This window comes from Neophocaena asiaeorientalis, unplaced genomic scaffold, assembly GCF_003031525.2.
Source record: "Neophocaena asiaeorientalis asiaeorientalis breed wild unplaced genomic scaffold, Neophocaena_asiaeorientalis_V1.1 scaffold1058, whole genome shotgun sequence".
Taxonomy (NCBI): domain Eukaryota; kingdom Metazoa; phylum Chordata; class Mammalia; order Artiodactyla; family Phocoenidae; genus Neophocaena; species Neophocaena asiaeorientalis.
In genome coordinates, this window is record NW_020175496.1 from 468359 (window position 1) to 484622 (window position 16264).

Sequence of the window (16264 nt, forward strand, 5' to 3'; positions counted from 1 at the left end):
TTCATGTTTCAGAAAAATATGCCCAAATTCAACAAAATTCCTTTCTACCTCCAACCTCATGCATCTTCAGGAGCAAAAACCTTAAAAAAGTAAGTAAATGGAGTGTCGTGTGATACTTCGATCTAATTTATTGCCAGAGATTTTTTTAAATTCCTTATAGTTGCTTTTATAGCACAGGAGGCAAGTACTACATCTAAGGCTAATTTCATAGTATTGAAAGTTTATATAATTTAACCATATACCAAGTACCTACTGTGGCCGGCTGCAGATGTTCAAAATAAGGAAAACATGGATTTTGTCTCTCATAGTTTAGGACACAGTCTGCATATAGTAACTGCTTTTATGGATACTTACGGAATGATGAGTGTAGGGGAAAGAAATGAATTTTTGGCTGTAGCTTTCCAGAAAGCTTTCTTGAAGGACATGGAATTTGAGCTGGACATGTAAGGATGGATAGAACTTCAAAAGAGAGATATTCCAGGTCCAGAAAATGGTTCGATCAGCGATGTGGAAGTAGGAGCCTGCATAAGATATTGAAATTGTCAAGGACCTATGTAGCTGCAGCATAGGATGGAGGGGTGGCCAGGAGATCCTAGGAGGGGAGTCAGAAAGAACATTCAAGGTTTCACTGATGTGTATCCCAGCAAGTAGAATCAGTAGGACTTTAAAACCTTTTGTTAGATTTCCAAACATATGCAAAAAAAGACAATAGGAGAATGAACCCCCATTATCCCATCACACAGCTTAAATAATTCTCAACATATGGCTAAACATTTTGTTTCATCTATACCTCTACCTGCCCTCCCTCCCACTGAACCCACCTGCCTACACACACACACACACACACACACACACACACACACACACACACACACAGATTATTTTAAAGCAAGTTCTGGATATCACTTCAACTAGGTTTAATGACTGAAGTTCAGGATGACTTTCAGAGTATGAGCCTTAGCTACTTGGTTTGACCATTATTAACTGATGTCAGAGATACAGAAGTAGGCTTGGGGGTAAGGAAATTGCTGAATCTAGTTTTGGACATGTAGAGTTTGAGGTGCCTTTGGGACATCCAGCTGGAGCTGCCTAGCTAGCTGTTGTGTTGGTAGGTCTGGAGATCAGACAGGCAGTTGAAACTCAAGGGCTTGGCTATAGGAGGAGGAAGCCTTGGGAGAAATGAGCACATATATCATCGGAGCCTGGTAAGCACCAGGGGCTGCCTTCCCTTCCATGAGCATTTAGTTTGCCCATGCTCTGGGAAAGTCTTTAAGGGAATAAAACCCAGAAGGCTATTCCTTATGTATATAGAAGGTTTAAGGATATGTATGTAATCTCATTTATTTGCACATAATCTGTCTTAGGGGAGGACACTATAGAAAATCTATTGGCGATTCTAAAAATGGATTACGGCAGTGACTAAGAACATTTATTGGTTTATGTTTCTCTGGTATGTTTTATCTTTGTCAAATGTTAACACCAAGAAATATGGAAGAGATAATATCCAGTGATTTCCTGATGTCACAATCTGCCCTTGCTTTTTACAGAGATAGACTCTCTGCTAGTGACATGCTTCAAGTCCGGAAAGTAATGGAACACGTCTATGAGAAAATCATCAACTTGGATAATGAGTCTCAAACCACTAGCTCTTCTAATAATGAAAAACCAGGAGAACAGGAAAAAGAAGAGGATATTGCTGTGTTGGCAGAGGAGAAAATTGAACTTTTGTGCCAGGACCAGGTAAGTGGACTTGAGGACACAGCCCCATTTTTTCCAGTGCTGGTGCTCAGAATTTCATCATGTGGTGGGATTGTAGTTTCCAAGTCTGTTGCCTTTGGGGGGCTTTTGCTTTTAGGAACACTGGGTCTCTCCCACCTATTTGTGAGGCCCCTTCTGAAGGGCTCTAGAGCCCACCTTAAAGCTTCCATTTATCCCTGGGGCAGTTTTTAGGAAGGGGACATGGAGACTTAAATGCACACACAGACAAATGTGGATGTGCTGGTGGCTTTTTTTTTTCTGACAAGAAAGATACATGCTCGTCTTTTTTTTTTTTTTTTTTTTTTTTTTTTTTTTTAGGCGGACTCTCAACCACTGCGCCACCAGGGATGCCCCATGCTCGTCTTTATTTGCAGGGCAGCATCTGCCACGTTAGTTTAAGATTTGAAGTGGAGGTGGGTGGAGCATCAGTGGAGATGTTGTAAATGAAGATGCACTCAAGGTATTTCTTCAGAGGAATGACTGAACATGGCCTGTCTGGCCTAGCCACACAAGCTGCACATCTTACCATGCCCAGATCCGTGCCTGCTTGCAAAGCAGCTGTGTCAGCAAGAACAGGCCACCAGGCATGGGCAAGGAGAGTCCCAGAGTTAACGATAAAAGCCTTAGATATACCTTTTTTATTATTCATTTTTTGCTATTCAGGTTTTGGATCCAAATATGGACCTTCGAACAGTGAAACACTTCATATGGAAGAGTGGTGGTGACCTCACCCTCCATTACCGTCAGAAGTCCACGTGAAGGGTGGGCGAACGCTCCTGGGTATTCATTTACTGACCTTCCTCTATGGCCCCAAGAGTAGTGCTAGGAAGCCCACTGAGCCCCAACGGGAACAAGACTTCTAACGGCCGATTTGGTATGGACTGAGATTCTCTTTCAATTGAAGTGACTAATCGAGATGTAATATAGAAACCAGTCTCCATGTGTAGATTAAGCTGTCCCCAGGAAGGCAGAGTGCCAGAGCAGAAGAGCCCCGAGCAGACTGTGTCTTGCGAGGTGTACAGAGAACTAACGACAGGCCAGCGCAGACTTTGCTTCCTCCTTTTGTTTCAGAGGACCCTATCTTGATCTGTTAGCACTTGTTAGAAACACATTGGTAGGGCCACATCTGTCACTGTGTTTCAACTCCAAACCCACACTCTTGAGCTTTGCTAAGAGTACATTCCACTCATGCAGTACCTATGAAGGCTTTTTCCAAGTTTGTCATTTAAAAAAAAAAAACAAGTTGTTTTCACCATTTAAGACAGTTACTTTTAATAGGAATTTGCTGCTGCACAATTCGAGAGCCAGCCCATTTCATAATAAATGATTATTGTTGGGCTTGTTTTTAATATTGCATCTCAGATGTGTTCTTGTAGGAAGATCTGTTGAAATTCCAGGTGCTGGATCACAGCACTGGGACTGCCAGCCTAGAGTACGCCCAGCCTGTGCCCAGCGGTGATACCCCCACGGTGAACGGACTGTTTGGCGGCCACAGGGAGGTGCAGCTCTCTTACTCCTTCCTCCACTGTGTCGTTTTATTTATGGGCAAAGCCAGGTGACACCACAAGTTCTTGCTCTGGGTGAGCAGCGTGACACCATCAAAACTTAAGACTGTGATGAGATTTTAACTTCATTTAAATGCTACCTAATATTTATGGTGTCAGAGTAAAAGGGTATCATAGTGAGTTAATTTGATATTCACATCCTGGAAGTATACATGTTTGTTTTTTCCAGTTTTATATGCAGGTTTTTGTTGTTGTACCTGTATCCAGATTTCTTTTCACTGTTCTTTCTAACAATCTAAAGCTTTCATAGAATCATTTGGATCTTGTACAGAATATAACTTATTGGGGATAAATACTTCAACTTTTGGCAGAAAAAAATACTTTGGATTCTCCCCAAGGTCATTTGTATTTGGAATAGAACAATGGTCCACCCCCATAAAACTACGTAAGACAAGCCTCCTGGATGAAGCCAGAAGCACAAGTGCCTTCAGAGGGCAGTTTATTCCAGTCCAGTTGCCTCCCCAGCATGGCCCGTCCCCACAACAGCAGGGACTGCGGAGGGGGTGGGGAAGGTTTTTTCTTTTCTACGCCTTCACAGGTTCAGCTGGAGGCAGCTGGTGGCCTGAGTCCAGACCTCACTATCTGAGATATTCCGACCGGCACAACCGTAGAGGCAGGGTTTCCTCACTGCTCGTCAGCCTCCTTTGGAAAGTGGGCTGGTCACTGCCGCCACACTTTGAAGAAGTGCGCAAAGACACGCCGCATCTCCAGTGAGCCTGTCTCCCTTATGCAGAGAGCAACCGGCTGTTTTTAAAAATCCTTTCTATCTGTTGAATACAACAGTGCGCTTTTGGTGCACATTTTTTAGCAATAGTTGTGAATTAATGGCAAAAACAAAACAAAACAAAAAAACTCATTTACCAGCCCTCAGTTGTGTTTGCACGAGGGGCCCTTGGGCTGAAGGAATGGGCCTCGCTGGGCCATGCTGCCCTGAGTGCGGAGCCTCGAGGGGCGGCTGTGCTCCCTTCCTGTCATAGATCTCACCCCCAGCATGGTTGTGGGTTTTTTTGTTGTTCCAGTCAAACCAGTAATAGTTTCCAGAAAATCTTGACAGTCTGCAATGCCAAAAGGGTAAAAATCTGTATTTCACAGTTGTATAGAATAAAGGCTTTAGTTACAATATTTCAAAGTGTAGTACACATTTATTTTCACTTGTCATTTTCCTTCATAGCAGATTACAGAGAAAGGAAGAAACTTCTGGTTTTGTGTTTACCGTGGAAATAATTAGCATTGCTATCCATTTTATCCCCCAATGTAAGGAGGGGAGTGTGTGAAAGTGAGGGAGGGAAGAACCAGGTCCCTTGGGTGAGGGTGACTCTGGGTCGGACTGCCAGGCTACAGTGAAGGGAAGCCGGCCTCAGAACAGGCCCATGGTGATTCTTTTCTACTTCCTGGATTGCTGCACTGGGCTCCCAGACAATCTAGGAACCAGGCTCCAGCACTGGCTTTGGACACAATGCCTCCCTGTTCTGTGGGCTTATCAGCTGCTCTGGTAGACTTGACAAAGACTTGCTTTTTAAATGTAGTCACAGTGCTAGAAGCGAAGTGTTTGCTGGTTTGGGGCCCTCCCTCCATATACTTGGTCTGTGCCCCCCAGAGCATACAGTCCTTGTCCTATGAGCCTAAGAGAACTCTGAATTCCCTGTAAGTGCACACATTCCAAATCAAATGGTAAAGGTGGGACTTTCGACTGGGCCGAGACTAGAAGGCCAGGCCAGAGGCAGCTTTCATGGTACTCCGCGAGGGCTGTGGGAAGGTGAGGGACTCTAGCCAAAGAGGAGAGAACTTCAAGTGATGAGGGGGCCATCCCTGGATGGAGCCCTCTTCTTCCTGCAGGAACCAGGCAGAGCAAAAGACTCGACCTAGTCTTAGCCTCCCAAGGCACTGGAGGTGAGGGGAACAGCCCTCTCCTGTACTACAGGAAAGAACAGAAGGGCCCCTACCCAATCTTGTCCAGGCCCCTCATCTCCCCTTGGAGTGGGAGCTGTGTGTGAAGAACTCCAGTCGGGAGGACTGGCTCTGAGAGTCTGCTTAGGATGGTGAAATTAAATTTGTAACTTTTACTCACCACTGGGGCTGGCTGGATGACTTCTATATTTAGAAGGGATGGTTGTAAAAGTTTGGGAGCTGACAGGAGTCACAACTGGGGACACTTGTGTGTCCCCAGGTCTGTGGGGTGTAGACGGTGGCGAAGAAGAAGCATCGTGGTCCAAGCACAGGTGAGTGTGCTGAAGGGCCTAGAATTTCCAACCATCCTCCCTCAGAAGAGGTGGGCAAGTTCACTGCCTCTCCTCCAACCATGGCTGGAATATGTGGTTAGCATGAGCCAACTGTGCTGTGTGGCACAGAGTGAGACGGTAATTGGAGCGGCAGGGGTCCCCAGGGCTTGGGGGTGCCTTCCATTACAGATAGAGCTGGCTGAGCTCTGTGGAAAGAATCACTACAAGCCCTACAGAGCGATCAGGCAAACACTCCACACCAAGCCCTTCATCCCTCACCCCATCTTCACACCTGATGGTGCCTGGACTCTGCTACCTTCTGTGCACCCACAGAGCAGGAGCAAGCAGTGGGTACGTGGCCCAAAGATGCCCTTCCCCAAGGCCCACGGCCACTGAAGTTCCACACCCTACCAGAGCGGCAAAGAATCCTTTGCTCTCCGACCCTATCTCCTGGAAAACTTATTTAACCTGGGTGCTACTCCCAGCCCCCTACTACCCCAAAAGTACTTGAGATTCTCAAACAAGTGGCCAATTCCCCAAAGGCAGGACCATCAGGCAGAATGAATGCTGGGAGGTCACCTCTTGGAGACCAGTAGCGTCTGAGTGGACACAAGCCACGCCACCCCCCACCCCCTGTCAGCAGCAGCCTAGGAAGCGTAATGCAGGGGGCTTGGCCACGCAGTGTGGCCTGAGCTGCCTCCCACTTCTGGGCCTCATGAAATGCCATCAGAGGCCCTTCTTAGTGCCTGGGGTGTTATTCTGGGGGAGAGAGCTGTGCCTGGCTGGCTGCCCCCTCAGCCTGTGCCCCGAAATCTGGGCTCTCTGTGCTTGCTGACTCATCCTCAGCCTGGGCTTCGAGCAGCTCAGCGGACAGCCCATCTTCTGGTGAGGCTGCACAGGTGAGGCTGTCGGGAAGTGTCAGCTGAGGCAGGTGGTCCGCCTGGGCGCCTGGGCTGTCTGGGAAGGAGACCTCAAACTCTGACCCAGACCAGGTGGCCTCACCTGAAACACACGGGGTGGAGCTGAGGAGGCCCACAGACCAGGGCCAGTGTGGCCTGGGGCAGTAACCCCGCTGACCCTCAACTCCCACCCCCAGCGTTGATGGGGGATGGGCGATTTAGCGTACAAATGCCTTGATGCGGCTGCATTCCACCTGCAGGTCAGCCTCTAACCCAGCTGAGAGACTCAGGGCCGCCTTCCCCACAACCCGGGGGCCTTCCCAGAAGGCCTCCGAAGGTGCCGGCCGGCCACTCACCACCACGCTCACGAGAACCCCTGCTGGAGCAGACGTCCTCCGGCCCTGAGGCTGAGACCGCAGTGGAGGTCAGCTCTGTGGAGGAGGGCAGCCCAGACCAGGCGCTGGCGTTGCTGCTGTCCAAGAGGGAGATGCCGGACACGTCCAGGAAGCCTAGGGGAAGGTGCACAGTTCTCTACCAGAACAAAACCCTGACCACTGGAAGGCCAGCGCCCTGGGCTCACGGCACCCTGTTCCTGGGGCATCTGGCCCGGCCAGAGACTGTAACCTCCTCAGCCCGTGGCAATGCCCCCAGCCAACCCCAGAGGTTCCCCACTGCTGGTTTCTGAGGAAAGAAAGGGGCCTGGGGTTGGGTATCATGGGAATAGCCCAGTGGCAGAGGGCCCAGACCCTGCTCTGTGCCCAGTGTGCTGTGTGACCTTGAGCAGGCCCCCTCTCTCCTCTGGACGGCAGTCTTGCCATCCGTATACTGATTGGATCACCTGCAGTTATCTTGGCGGATATCAGATAGGAGGGCTCAGTGGGTCTGCCGAAGTCCAGCCCAGAGCCCGGGACTTGCTCCAGCACAGGGCTTGCAGGCCCTCAGCTTCCTCAGCCTGCTCGGTACCTGGGTCCATGACTCGCTGCAGTGGAGGCGGAGGCTGAAGAGGAATCTCCATGGAACGGGGAAGGTCGTCAAGGTCTGGAGTGCCATGGCCAGGACTCTTGGGCCCAGGGAGCTGTTCCTCCTTGGAGGAGCCAGGTGCCTGCAGCAGGGCCTACAGGGAGCCAGGGAAAAAAAGGAACAGGAGGGGCCTGTTGGACAGGGTAGTCAAACCTAACCGCCAACTCACACCCACCGGGAGCACCACTCAGCCCAAGGGAGCAAACAGCCCTGGGCATCTAACGCTTCCTCTACAGCAGATGTGAAGTCAGGCAAGAGGGGCCTGGCTGGCCTCCCGTGCAGTGCGGACATGGACTCGGGGCACCCTTCCCACTCTGATGAGCAGCCCCAAGGGCCCACCTGACGGAGCCCCATCCATGACCCACAGGAAGAGTCCATGCCTGGACAGCAGTCCCCAAGGGCCCCCGTGCAGACCCCAGGCACCAGCCCAATGCCCAGAGGCACTTGGGGGACCTCTCAACAGCCACGATCTGGCTGCAGACCCAGACAGACACCCAGCCCCTGGCCTAACTTTACCACAGACTCACGGAGGCACAGAACAAGTCTCTGCCCACCTCTGGGCCTTAGTTTCCCAGTCATGAAATGAAAATGACAACCAGTGCCTCACACTACCCTCACCTCCAGACCCAAGTGGCAGGAGAACCGAAGTAGGTTCTGCTGTCCCAGGATGGGCCCATCTTCTCCCACTGGGTCCCACAAGCAGATGGGCCTCCCAAGGCTTCTGCAGGCAGGCCCCCAGTGAGGACAGCCCCCAGTCTCCTCTTCCCAGCTGCAGGCCCTTCTGCCCACATGAAGCTCCCCTCTCGCCACAGCTGGCAGGTGCTCCCCACATACCTCCACGTAGTCACCCTGCCTGGAGCCTGTCTCCAGGCCAGAAGGGGCAGGAGAGTCCTGCGGGGTGGGTCCAGGTGGTGGGGCACCAGGCGGCGGGACACCAGGCGGCAGGACACCAAGTGGCGGGATACCAGGTGGCGGGACACCAGGTGGTGGGACACCAGATGGCTTCTTGTGGTGGCTGGGAGGCTGGGTTGGGATCCGGTGCAGATACCCATAGCCGATACCACAGCCCAGGCTGCCGAAGACCAGAAACATTCACTCCAGGGCTAGTCCCACAGCCCTTCCTATCCCTGCCACCCCCATCCACCAGCAATGAGGGGGCCTCATGGACCAACTGTCAGCCTCAGGACCCCTGGGCCCAGGGCCCATCCCTCCATCCCCACCATGGGACTCCAGGTCCATGCCCAATGGCCAGGGTCCCCCACGGCCCCACCAGGGCCCCACCCTGCAGCCCTGCAACCCCAGGAAATACCTGCCCTCTCCTCCCCAGGCTGCATTGGGAGTGACAGTCACCTCCCGGCAGGAGTCGGACTCGGAGTTATAAATCATCAGCTTCAAGGGCTTCCCCTCATGGGACTCAATGAGTGAGAAGAAGTCCTCGGACTACGACAGACAACATGGCACCTGAGCCCTGCTCCCACCCTGGGATGGGAAGCCTCACAAGACAAGACGCTTCTCATGGACAGTACCCACTTCTCCACACCCCATCCAGGGGGCCGGGGGGAAGGCTGTGTGTGGTTCCTTACCTCCTGGAGGATCTGGTCTGAGCCAACCACGTAGTCGGTGTAGGGGCGCAAGCCAGCGAGGGAGGCAGGGGAACAGGGTTCCACATCCTGAGGAAAGAATCACGAACTATCCAACTATCGGCCTTGCTTCTGGGGGGCGGCGGGTGGGAAGCTGCCTCTTCAGGAGCTGCCTCTCCACCTGTCCTCTGTCCCCAGGCCAGGACCTCAAGCCCAGACTCTCCCAGCCCAGCCCCTGGTTCCCCTGCCTCCCCTGGTCCACAGCCTGTCCAGCAGAGGGCAGCACCGTGCCACAGGCAGGAGCTCCCACATCTGACTACCTAGGTCCAACTCCTGGCTCCACCAGCGGCTAGCTAGGGCGCTATGGACAAGCACTTAACCCCTCGGCCTCAGTTTCCCCACAATTAAAAGTGGGATATGTAGTGCTCACTCAAGAGTTGCTGAGAAGATTAAAAAAAATAATATATGCACTGAATGAAAACCACACCTTGGCCCACAGTAAGTGCCCAACTGCATTGCTGTTACGGCTGCAGGCACAGAACTGAAGACCCATGGGGTGGCGGGTGGGGGGAAGTTGAAGGAGAGGGTGATGAGAAGTGGGTACGAGGATTGCCTTCTCCCTTGGAAAGCTCCACTACCCAACCCCCAATCTCCCGGGAAATATAGAGGGATTTGTATCACCACCCCCATTGCACTTATGGACAAACTGAGGCTGGCTGAAAAGGCTGAGAAGGCTCCCACGAGGAGTCAGTGAGCAATAGAAGGGGCTAGAGACCAAATCAGCCAGTGTCCAGCTCAGGGCACCCTCTGTCCATCAAGCCGTAGGACCGAGCATTCAAGAACTTGGGCCCCATGAGTGACTGCATGTCACGTGTGCATGTGTGTCTATGAACGAACACTAACAGCAACATCTGTGACAACTCAGTCACAGAGATTCATTAAGGTTCAGACCCCAGGCACCAGCCCAGTGCCCAAGGGTGCTCTCAGGGGACCTGCCAAGAAAAATCATAATATCCTAGAGCAACGGTCTCCGACCCTTCTGGCACCAAGGACCAGTTTTGTGGAAGACAATTTTTCCACGGACGGCGGGGGTGTTAACGGTTCAGGCGGTCACGCGAGCGATGGGGAGCAGCAGATGAAGCTTTGCTCGCTCGCCTGCTGCTCACCTCCTGCTGTGAGGCCTTGTTCCTAACAGGCTGGGGACCAGTACCAGTCCGCGACCCTGGGGTTGGGGACCCCTCCCCTAGAGTACACCAGAAAAAAACACTCTTTTAGATAAAGACTAAAGCAGCCGCAGCAGCAGCCTTCTGGCAGTACAACCAAGCTTCCAGCAGATGGCGCCCCCACCTTTCCAAAGAAGAAGCCAACGTCTAGAGGGTAAGAAAATGCCCTAAGTCACAGGGCACTGTTGGGCTGAGAGGAGTTGCGCTCTCTGGGACACTGGAAAGGGGAGACCACACCCTGCCCTTGGGACCCTCTAATAGACCCACTGTCTGCTGGCCTCTCCCGGGAGGCCCCCACCACACACCCATCCCATACGCCCTGCCCACTCACCAGCACGTGCCACACATGCTCGCTGGCCCTTCGGAAGCTGCAGAAGCGCACGCTGGCACCCAGCAGGCCCTGGCCGCCCCACATGTTGCTGGGCACCACCTCCACCTCGCGCACCTTATTGGTCTTCATGCTGAACACCTCCAGCTTCACCGGCTTCTCCACATTGGCCTTCAGTAGGGCCTTGAGCGTGTCATTCTCCTTGTTCTGCAGGGGCAGCGGGGCTGACTCCCGGACCCCCACACACACACCCGGCCAGGCCCCCCAGACAAGTCTGGGTCTGAGATGGGGCAAGGGCCTTGGTGGCTGGGCCTGCAGCCACTGTGACCCCCAGCACCCCCAAGCCCTGCTAAACCTTCCTCCTTCAGTCCCCCCGGAGAACACAACAAAGTAAGCAAAGAGCCCCCGGGGTCCAGAGCATTGCAGCACTGCCCACTCTGAGCTGCCCCTTCCAGAGCTCTCACACTTCTCAGGCCCCTCTGGGCAGGCCCCGTAGACCTTGCAGCCAGTGCCAGGAGTCCACCTGCTCCAGCCCACCCCTGAGAGCCCGGGAGCTGAGCTCCAGGCAGGGCCCCCATCAGGCTCAGGAAGAAGGGGAGATGGGGCTCAGCCTCCCTTCAGCAGAAAAGGGAGGCAGGAGCAGGGCTGGGGCCCCTGTGGGACAGCAGGAGACACACACAAGCAAAGCAGAGGCAGAAGGGGGGCCTCACCAGCCTTGAGTGCCCGATGGTGATGATGAAGTCGAAGTAGGGCTCCAGGCCTGCCTGCTGGGCGGGGGAGTTCTCCTGCACCTGTGCTGCACAGAGGCCACGGTCACTGCGCTGACCCCGGGACTCTCCCAGAAGCCCCCAGCCGTCAATTCGAGAAACCATCACCACTCCCTGTGTCCCGGCGAGGACAGAGACACCAGCATGAACCATTCCAGGCAGGCCACACATGGGCATGGTCAAGGCTCACTCCATCTTCTCTCACTACCTTCCTGGGCACAGGTTTTCCTCTTTTGGAAAATGACTCTTTCCTGAGTATGATCCACAGATGCTTCCAAAGATGCCTCATAGGAGAACCCAGAGCAGTAGGCCACACGGAGACAGGGTGACACAGATGGCTGCCCCAGAAGCCTGGGCTGGGGCTGCTGGAAAGCCAGAAGGGTTTACCAGAAATGTTTAGATGTGGACAGGAAGGGAGTGCCCCAGGATGGATGGAGCCAGGGCCATGCCCAGAAAGACGGAGTGCAGAAGGCAGCCTGTGGCCAGATCCCAGAGAGCCCCTGACCCTGTGGTGACAGATCCTGGCCCAGTTCCACAGGTGGGGCGATAGGAGCTGTTGAGGAGGGGTGGCTGAGGAGAGCAGACCCCAGGGTCTGGAATGAGCCTGAGCCAGGGAGCCTGGTGAGCAGGGCAGAGTCCCCTCACCATCCAACCTCCCCACACAGGACAGCTCCTCCAGCGGCCATTCCCAGCCCAAGGGGCTCCTGCCCTGCCCTCAACTCCCGAACTCCCTGCTGTCTCCAAAAACACCACAACCAGGCTTGCAGCTATGGTGGAAATCCATCTCAAAGGCCCCATTCACAGAGCTTCGCTCAAACAATGCAGCCTTTATCCCCAGGTCTGGACCGAATATGGGCCCCACACCCTCAGACCTTTGGCTGTGAGCACTTGATGCCCTGTTGGTCAGGCACCAGCCAGGCCAGCAGCCCACAGGGCACAGGGCTCATGTGGCCTCAGGTTCCGGATGCTTCCTTGAGGGGAAGGCCCCCATGGCTTCTGCCACCCACTAGCCCCTCCAGTCTTGGAGTCCCCACACTGAAGGAGAGCTCACCGCTGAGGCTATGGATCAAGGCCAGTTCACCCCTGGAATGAGGGCTCCCTCCAGGCAGTGGAACCGACAGAGCCCCACCTTGCCACCTCCAGAAGCTGCCATGGCTTCCAGTGAGAATGAGCCCAGAAACCAACTCCAGCCCTAGTTGGCCTGGCCCAGAGAGCAGCTGCTTGGAGCCTGCCCCTCCGTCCCTTCAGGGGGAAGCTAGGATGAGGGGTCTTTGGAGAATCAGAGGACAGTTCGCCAGGGAGAGCTGGCAGGGAGCTGCTCCTTCCTGCTCTGGGCCACTCCACCTCCCTCGGGTAAGGCCCCCACTCCAGAGGCCGGTTGCCCTCTACCCTCCTCAACACTGTGTCTGCCAACCTCCATCATTAATGAGGCTCAGAGGCTCGGGCCCCCAGTGCGCAGGCCAGGCCCTCTCCCAGCCCACCCAGCGCCTCCACCTCCCCTCTCCTGTGGCCTTGTCCTCAGTCTGGCCTTGTCAAGGCCCCTTGCTCTGGGCCTTGTCATCACCCACTATGGCTCCACAGCGGAAATCACCTGTGGTGCTGCCCACCGCACCCCCGGCCCCGCAACAAGCGTCCCCTCTGTCTGGCTCTCCCTTGGGCGTTCCCATCACCCCAGATCCCGCAGCCCCACAACGAGTGCTGCTTTCATAACACTCCCCCTCCCCCCTGTATCTCCCATCAGGGCACCTAGAGTGATAAACAACGATGGCAGTTTACGCCTTCTGAGGCTTGGCTGGGTGCCAGAAGGCTGCACCACCTGCTTCCCCTGTCATTTAACCGTCTCACTAACCCCAACTGACAGGGGAGGAAAAGCACTCAGTTATTCAGCAACAGCCTGACCCCAGGAAATCTGACCCAGAGTCTGCTCCTGTCCACTGCCGAAGACAGTGACTCCTCCACCATGCCCAGCACACCGTGGGAACGCCAATATTTAGGGAAGGCAGCACACTTGCTCTTCGTTTTTATTTTTAAATGTTTAGGAGGCAGTGTCACACCTCCACTTAAAACCTCCCAGTGGCTCCACAGCTCAGCATAAAATCCTAAATCCTCAGGACAAAACGCAAGGCCCCAAGCAACCTGGCCTCATGCTTTAGCACTCTCCTCACATGGGCCACGCCACCCAAGCACACCAACCCCACCTCCTTGCTTCTCCTCAAGCCCAGCAAGCACAGTCCCACCTCAGGGCCTCCCTCTGCCCAGAACGCTCTTCCCCCAAATATCTGTATTGTCCTTACTTCCTTCCAAGGTGTCTGTTCAAACGTGACTTGATCAGAGGCCTTTCCTGACCCCTGTATACAAGAGCACCCACTCATCACTCTGGATCCCCTCACTCTGCTTTACTTTTCTTGCTAGCAATGATCACCACCTACCATATATTTCCTGTCTGTCTCCCTTCACTCTCTGCTGGCATCCAAATGTAAACTCCATGAGAAAAGGGACAATATCTTTTCTGCTCACTGCTTTATCTCCAGTGCCTGGAACTCTACCTGCCACAGCATATGTGCTCAAAATCACTGTTTTGGCTATAAGGATATACTGTACAATGCAGGGAATACAGCCAATATTTTGTAATAACTATAAATGGAGTATAACCTTTAAAAATTGTGAATCACTATAGTGTACACATATATAATATTGTACATCAACTAAATAAAACTACACGTATGAAACGGGGGGAAAAAAACTGTTTTGTGAATGAAGACCTCCAATTCCCCAGTCTCTCCATTCTGTCCCTCTCCAACAGGCCCTTCCCATCTTCACTCTTACCATCACCACCATCACCAACGTCACCAACGTCACCACCACCACCCCACCCGCCATTGTCGATATCCTCAATTTGCCTTCCATCAAACCTGTTTTAAGACTCTTCTGGCTGCATGCATTTCACTGTCCACCTTTTCTGTCCGGTGCCTCACCATGACGTCCACTAGGGAAAGCCCACCACCAAGCACAGATTCTGTTACCTCTGGGTCCTGAAGCCATCCTGGCTTTCCTTTTAGGAAACTTCTTCTTTAGCTGCCCCCCTCCCCCATAGTTGTTAACAGAGCCTCCCATCACAATGCAGAGATCGCTCAACAGCCAAGCACCAAACTGACAAGCCTGTCTGCCTACCCCCATCTCTGCTGCCATCCACCGTGCACAAGGGAGAAGGGAGTCCTGCCCCGCGGCGCGCCGGGGACGGACACTCTCCTGCCCCTCTCAGCTCTGTTACAGCCCCTCCTTCTCCGCAGTACAAATCACTCCAAATCTCCATCTTGCTGCGGGCCCCTCTCCTCACCTTCAGGCTCTAAGAACCCACTCCATCTCCACTTTCCCCGGGACCTCTGTGGCGACACCGAAGGCACATTATCAGTCGCGGCCTTACCGCGCTTCTCCGCAATGTTCCACCGGGGAGCCCTCCCCCCACCATCCCCCGCAAACTCTCTCCCCGAGCCCTCTGCCGCATTCTCTTGGCTCTCCCGCTCCCACTTTCCCTGGCTGGTTCTCAGCGGTCTTCGACCCCACCACAGGCAGGATGCGCGCTGGCAGGCTCCCCGCAGCTGGCGTCCACTCGGTTGCCCCGACCCCCTGGATCCAAGGGCGGGGACAGCCGGGCCCTGGGCTTAGTTGGCTCTCTCCCCAGGCCCAGTAACAAGCGCAGGGCACAACAGGCGATCATAAATGTGATCATACAAGTGCACAAATGCGTCCCGACTGGACCTGGTGCTTTCACTCTTCAACCGGGAGAAGTGCCATTCCGGGGCGGCCCGACACGACCAGGAAACGCTCCAGCTTCCTGCAGAGCTGGCACTTGGGGCTGGCGCCAGGCCGACCCGCGGCCGCAGACGGGCCGGGGCCCAGGAATGCCGTGGCGCCATCTCTCGCCGGCGGCTCCTACCGGGAAGGGGCATCACTCTCCCCCGGGCGACCGCACTAAGGCCGAGACCCCGCCTCTACCGCCCCCAGACCGGTGATCGGACGTCCCCCACACAACGGTGGGGACGCCATGCCAAGGCCACCGGTGCCGCAGGGGCCACTCACCCCGTGCAGGTGGAAGCCCTCGGCGCCTCCCGCGGGCTGCTCGGCGCTGGCGCCCAGGCCCATGGCCACTGTCGGCTCGGGGCGCCGGTGCCCGGGACCGCGGCGCCACCAGCGTACTCGCCCTCTCGGCGCTCGACTACCCGCGCCTTGTCACGTGGGTGCATGGCCACGCCCACCCTTAACTCTGACGCTCTTAGAGAGCGGCAGGCTGCTCCGTTTCCAAGGACGCGCGCGCCTCCAACAGCAGGCCGCGAGAGGCGCGACCGGGACTGTGACTCGGGAATCCCGCTCCGCGAGGCACCACCAGACCCGGACTCGGAGCCGCGGGTGCCCGGAGATGAGCATCAATGATTCCTCCCTTGTGGTGCGTGGCCCGAGCACTGCCCAGCCGCTCCCTCCGGGACTCTCCGCCCCTGGCCTGGTGACCCCCGCGCCTTGCAGCTCTCCTGTTACCTCTCTGACCGCTCGTGCTGCCTCCGCTACCCGCCTTTCGCTGTCCCCGGCCTCTTCAGGCTGCCTTCGTCCCTTCTCGCCTCACTCTCCGTGGCAAGCGCATCCTCTCTAGTGTTCTCTGAGCCCACAGTCATCATCCCCACCCAGTCCTATCCCCGAGCTGCCCCAGACCAAAGCATAAAAACCCAGCTCCATCACCTAGCCATTATCTCCCCTTCCCCTGTCTGTGCCTCTTCTGGGTCCTTCACCTCAGTGGATCGCACCACCATTTGATCCCCCAGCCTTTACTCTTTCCCATACTAATCTCCAGATCCTGTCTATCGGCAGGAAGTATCAGCTCCTAAATGTCTCCTGAGATCACCCACTTTTTAT

The 16264-nt window shown here is 54.7% G+C and overlaps 3 protein-coding genes across 3 annotated transcripts in view; 2 read left to right on the top strand and 1 right to left on the bottom strand.

Annotated features, from left to right (window-relative positions):
* WDR48 (WD repeat domain 48) overlaps window positions 1–4445 on the top strand; it is a 44886-nt gene extending 40441 nt beyond the window's left edge. The window contains exons 17-19 of the mRNA XM_024768939.1: window positions 13–89; window positions 1548–1740; window positions 2422–4445. Coding sequence (XP_024624707.1) covers window positions 13–89; window positions 1548–1740; window positions 2422–2517 — 366 coding nt within the window. The 3' untranslated portion in view covers window positions 2518–4445. The remainder of the gene's footprint in view (window positions 1–12; window positions 90–1547; window positions 1741–2421) is intronic.
* Window positions 4387–15603, bottom strand: GORASP1 (golgi reassembly stacking protein 1). Its single transcript, XM_024768940.1, is given in 10 exon segments — window positions 4387–6544; window positions 6798–6950; window positions 7405–7555; window positions 8296–8533; window positions 8771–8901; window positions 9045–9131; window positions 10596–10799; window positions 11303–11388; window positions 15440–15518; window positions 15520–15603. Coding segments are annotated over 10 exon segments (1461 nt in total). The 3' UTR covers window positions 4387–6296.
* A 66-nt stretch (window positions 15604–15669) lies between these two features.
* TTC21A (tetratricopeptide repeat domain 21A) overlaps window positions 15670–16264 on the top strand; it is a 30432-nt gene continuing 29837 nt past the window's right edge. The window contains exon 1 of the mRNA XM_024768958.1: window positions 15670–15803. Coding sequence (XP_024624726.1) covers window positions 15777–15803 — 27 coding nt within the window. The 5' untranslated portion in view covers window positions 15670–15776. The remainder of the gene's footprint in view (window positions 15804–16264) is intronic.